Raw genomic sequence first — 5641 nt, forward strand, 5'->3', positions numbered from 1 at the left:
AAGATGGAAAACCGTCCAGGCTCACAAGGCAGCTAGGACCTGGCATTCCGTTCCGTTTCAGCCAAGCACTCCCGCACCAACCCTCGAGCGTGGATGATGCCTGGAAGAGAAGCAGAGGTGGACGTCAGCCAGCAGCACCCATTCCAGAAGAGGAGGAGGGTCCTTCCAAACCAACTGCGAAACCCTCAGACTGGAGGAACTCGGGACCTGCATCCAACACCCCAAACCCCATCCCACCCCTCAAAGCCAAAACCCCTCTTCACGTCTCCCTAAAAGTTTCTTCCCATGCTCACGGTGACAGCCAGCAAGCTCTCTTTTTATGACATGACTCTATTTGAACCATGTTACCATCCAGATGACAGGAGGAAGTGTGTCCCCACCCAAGTTCTTTAAGCAGGGACCTGCTTTGGAGATTCCTTCCACACCTTCAAACCGTTATTTTTCCTAAATTCTAGAAAGGGCTTGACAATGTCAGGCAGCCTGGCTGGTTTGGGTGCAAGACGAGTGCTCACTCAGGCCACCTTGGTCCACTGCTTTGTCCTTCCCCCCAGGGGACGGGTGCCATCTCCTGCACTATTATTCTCCCCTCATCTTTTATCTCTATAGTTTGGGAGTTATCTATTGCTTGTTTGGGTTTTGTGGGTTTTTTTTCTTTTTTTGGTTTTACTGAACTTCATGAAATATTGATTTCATTTTAATAGACACTAAGAATCTGCTCCTTCCAAGAGCTGACCCCCCAGAGGGCACTGGGAATGACACCCCAAGTCACTCAGGTGTCCCCACCTCACAAATCTTACCCCCCAGAGCTTCCGAAGACTTTCTGGAAAGGGCTGTGTAGCCACTGTCGCAGCTACTCCACTCCGCCATTGTACTGTGAGAGCAGCCGCAGACATTAATAAGCAATGGGTGTGGCCATGTTCCCACAAGTCTTTACTTACAACACTGAGGTCTGAATTTAACAAAATTTTCACATGTCACAAAATCTTATTTTTTTCACCATTAAAAAACGCAAAACATTCTTGGCGCTTGACTCCCTTGTGCCCTTCTTACTTGCTATGATGTAAACTTGGCCACCTTACTGGTCAGGGTGACTGTGGGGCCAGCTGCTCACCCAGGATGTGCCCTGAAGCAGTCACCAGGTGTATCCATGTGTTGACCTGAACTGCCAGTTTTGTTGGGAGGCTGCAGGTCGCCTGTCAGAGAGACTGCGGGGTCCAGCATCTTCCCAGACATTTGCAATCAGGTAACCGGCACTCCCGTTACCAGCACTGTGGGCAGAGCGATGCCCACCTGACCCCCAGGGCTGGATTGGGGGTTAAGCTCCTTCTCTCCCCCGACCCCTCTTCCGTTCCAGCCTCTAACTGCCAGCCCCCCTCCCCACACCTGTGCCTGTTATTCCCCGATCCAGCTCTGCAGTCGGTCAGTCTCTTCACAAAGGTGTCAAGAACCGGCCCACTGCTCTGGGTGGGAGCCTGTCCTCAGCCGGCCTTGCCATCACTGGAGCCGTGGCCTCAACTGCAGCCCCCCTGTCACGCCCCAGATTTATAGCCACAGAACATTTCCCTCTCGATTTTCTCCAAATTTGCTTCTCTAACCTTAAAAAAAAAAAAAAAAACTCCTAAAATTAAATTCACACATAAGCCACCGTGCTCTGAACTGCCACCTTCTAAAATAGAAATCCTTTTCTCCTCTCCACGCCGCTTTCACTTCATGAAGCAGCAAAAAACAACCTATTTCTCTGCCTTCTGAAGTCAGCTGGCCAGTCACCTCTTCACGTGAGTCACTTTCTTCCTGTGGCACCATCCTCCCGCCCTTCCTCCCTCTTCAATCAGGAAAGAACTTCAAAGCATTCTCACTCTCCCGCCCCAGACTGGGACTGACCACACGCCCCCCTGGGCCCCCGCTCCAAGGAGGACAGCAGAGGGCAACGCAGGCCCCCTTGGCCTCATGTCACTGGCCTCACCCAAGTTGGGAGCCTACCTTATTGGGCCGCCCAGGGCTCCTAGGACCAGTGTCGGCCAACAGGAGCAGAGCGGGCGTGAGGCAGAGCTGCAGGATCTGGGTACAAAGACTTTTTTTTTTTTTTTTTTTGGCCACACCATGAAGCTTGCAGGATCTTAGTTCCCTGACCAGGGATCGAACCCAAGGCCACTGCAGTGGAAGCGTGGAGTCCTAACCACTGGACCACCAGGGGAGTCCTGGGGATTCCCTTCTTAGACGCTGCATCTGACAACTGGCCGCCAAGCCCCTTCCATCAGATGTACATCCCACAGACCCACTCACCCAGCCTGACACCTCCACAGCCAACGGTAATTCTGTAACAAAGCGGGAGCCCCTGTGCCGCGGGGGACTCTTCTGTCTGCCACCCTCCGTTTTCCCCAGAAAATCTTTCAAGACAGTTACTAGGCCAGTGCCGTGGGGTCCACCAGCAGCGAGGCGTCACCTGTCATGGGAGTCCCGGGCCCACGATTTACCTCGTTTTAGTCTCTCCATCGCGCTCTTGCTGCCCGCGTAGGTGGGTCTGATCTCTTTCCCCAGCTCTTCGATGATGGCCAACAGCTCAGCGTATTTGCTCTGGGGCACCTGGCTGTTCCCAGTTCCCTGGGTGTAGCCTAGAGATGGCGGCCCGTAGTCACTCAGCAGCTGGCGGTACTGTGAAGACGTCGCCATACTGGTGGAGGGCGGGTGGACACTCCCAGCGGCGTTGAGGGAGGCGGCGGGCATGTGCGCGGTCATGTTCGGTTTGTAAGGCATTCCCCCGAGCGGCGGGGCGCACCGGGGCGCAGCGGGGCCAAGCCCGCGAGGGTGGCGGCGAAGGCGGCGAGGCCGGGCGACAGCGAGGCGGCCCTAGCGTCCGTGCGCGCGTCCGTGCGCCCGCCAAGCTCCTGCGCACTTTTTGTTGTTGGCGGCTCGGGCCGCACCGGCAAATATGGCCGTCCCTCACCCTGACACCCGCTGCAGTGTATCACCCATACATCGGGCAGGCGCAAGGGCGCAAGGGCGGCCGCAAACTTTGAGCCTAAACTTGCTTTCTTTAAACAAATTGCAAATGTTGTCCTAGTTAGGCAATTATCTCCTTGAGGGTATGGACCATTGCTTGTTAATTTTTGTATTTCCAGGGTCTAGAACTGGTCTGGTAGGGAATGACACTTAATATAAGTAATTTTGAATGGTTACGTAATGTCAACATCATTACTTTGGGTGTGAATACAGTCATATTTCTGGTAATTAAAAGGAATCTGTGCCCCCTAAACAATAACTTTACAGTGGAGAATCCTGACCTACACAGCCTTAACAAAGTGTTGAAGATTAACATGGCCACTGATAAATCATATGGATATCATGTACTCTGTGTTGGCTGAGTAATAGCCCGCAGTGATATCCAGGTCCTGATCCCTGGAACCTGTGACTATTTTATATGGCAAACCTTATGTGGTGGGACTTCCCTGGTGGCGCAGTGGTTAAGAATCTGCTTGCCAATGCAGGGGATAGGGGTTCAATCCCTGGTCTGGGAAGACCCCACGTGCTGCAGAGCAACTAAGCCCATGCGCCACAACTACTGAGCCTGCGCTCTAGAGCCCGCGAGCCACAACTACTGAGCCCGTGTGCCAACTACTGAAGCCCACACACCTAAAGCCCATGCTCCACAACAAGAGAAGCCACCGCAGTTAGAAGCCGGCGCACCACAAAAAAGAGTAGCCCCCGCTCGCTGCAACTAGCGAAAGCCTTCATGCGGCAACAAAAACCCGAGGCAGCCAAAAATAAATAAATAAATAAATTTATTTTAAAATAATAAAATTACTTTTAAAAACAAACAAACAAACAAAAAACTTTATGTGGCAAAGTGCACTTTGCAGATGCAGTCGAGATGGGGAGATTATTCTAGGCTATCTGGGTGGGCTCAGTGTAATCACAAGAGTCCTTATAAGAGGGAGGCAAAGGAAGATTTGCCTATGGAAGAAGAGAAGGCAATGTGATGACATAAGCAGAGACTGGAGTGATGTGGCCACCAGCCAAGGAATGATGGGGGCCTCTAGAGCCTTCAGAAGGAACCAGGCCTGCCAGCAGCTTGATTTTAGCCTGTAAAACTTATTTCAGACTTTCATCCTTCAGACTGTAAAAGAATAAATTTCTGTTTTAAGCCACTAAATTCATAGTAATTTATTATAGTAGCAACTAATACATACTCCCTGATATGATGTGATGAGAAGAGCACCTCACCTCTATGGTTTTTCTACCCCAAATTCACATCTCCAGTCTCACAATGAAAAGATATCAGACAAACCCAAATGGAGGGATATTCTACAAAATTCCCGACCAGTACTGTTCAAAAGTGTCAAGGTCACGAAAAACAGGAATGTCTTAGAAACTGTCACAGATAAGAGGAGACTAAGGAATCATGATGCGTAAATGCAGTGTGGTATCTTGGATTGGATAGTGGAACAGAAAATGACTGGTAGAAAACCTGGTGAAATCTGAATAAAGTCCATAGTTTAGATGATAGTCTTGTGCCCATGCTAATTTCTTAGTTTTATAGATGCTAACAATAGAGGAAGCTGGGAGAAGGGTATATGGGAACTCTTTGTACTATCGTGGCAACTCTTCTATAAACCTAAAGTTATTTCAAAATAAAATGTTTAAAAAGGAATTCATCCCAGCAACATGTTGTCTTGTCAGACATCTATTAGTAGAGGTATAGACATAATACAAGGGATGCGTTTCAGGGGGGCCTGGGGTCTCACTGATCGGATTCTTCCAGGAGAGAAGAAGAGCTGGAAAAAGAGATGGCTGAGAGCAGAGGGGAAGGTGCCACTTTATGTTGCCTTAGGTGCCACTGGGTGATACTAATGCCTCAAGTTGTCCTGAAGCATAGGCCAAGGGAAAATGCTCTGTATTTTATGGATGGGGAATCCATGGCACAGAGCAGTTCAGTGGCAAATAATGTTCACTGAACTGACTTGCCCAAGCTCACTGAGCAGATGGGGAAATGGGATATAAATAGTCTAATTTTCAGGTACATGGTGGCCAGGCAAGAAAGTTCACCTCATTTATAGTTTTTTAAAAATACACATATTTTATCCAGATAAACACTCTGGTGGTACTGAATAACAAATGGATTTCGGTCTCCATAACTCTTCTAGATTTGACCATACTTTCCTTCACACTCTAACCACTCAAGGTTCAACCTGGTTTATAGCACTTGCCTTTTCTGGTATTTCTTTTCTGTTTTATTTTGTCTTTTTGGTGGTTCCCCCTGCCCTTCATCCATTCTACTTACCAGGTGTTCCACATCTATCACTGCATAACAAATTACCATAAAGCAGTGGATTAAAACCAAAAACATTTATTAACTCACAGTCTCTGTGGGTGAGAAATTCGAGAGTGTTTTGACTGGATGGTTCTGGCTTTAGAGTATCTCTTGAGGTCGTGGTCAAGATGTTGGCTGGGGCTGCAGTCATCTGAAGGCTTGACTGGGGCTGGAGGATCCATTTCCAAGATGACTTACTCACAGAGCTGTGGACGGGAGGCCTCAGTTCCTCAGCCTGGGGATCTGTCCATAGGGTCACTTGAGTGTCCTCACAATATGGGGGCTGACTTCCTTCAGAGCAAGTAATCTAAGAGACAGTGCACGGAGGGAGCT

The 5641-nt window shown here is 49.4% G+C and overlaps 1 protein-coding gene across 1 annotated transcript; it reads right to left on the reverse strand.

Annotated features, from left to right (window-relative positions):
• Positions 1-32: 32 nt before the first annotated feature.
• Positions 33-2810, reverse strand: LOC114905668 (cyclin-dependent kinase 2-associated protein 1-like). The gene is made up of 2 exons (XM_029240028.1): positions 2475-2810; positions 33-100 (listed from the first exon to the last, which is right to left on the reverse strand). The coding sequence occupies exons 1-2, from the start codon at positions 2752-2754 to the stop codon at positions 33-35; spliced, it is 348 nt and encodes a 115-aa protein (XP_029095861.1). The 5' UTR covers positions 2755-2810.
• Between the last annotated feature and the right edge of the window lie 2831 nt (positions 2811-5641).

The sequence above is a fragment of the Monodon monoceros genome, unplaced genomic scaffold (genome assembly GCF_005190385.1).
Source record: "Monodon monoceros isolate NGI ecotype Baffin Bay Population unplaced genomic scaffold, NGI_Narwhal_1 Super_Scaffold_22, whole genome shotgun sequence".
In the NCBI taxonomy this organism is placed as follows: domain Eukaryota; kingdom Metazoa; phylum Chordata; class Mammalia; order Artiodactyla; family Monodontidae; genus Monodon; species Monodon monoceros.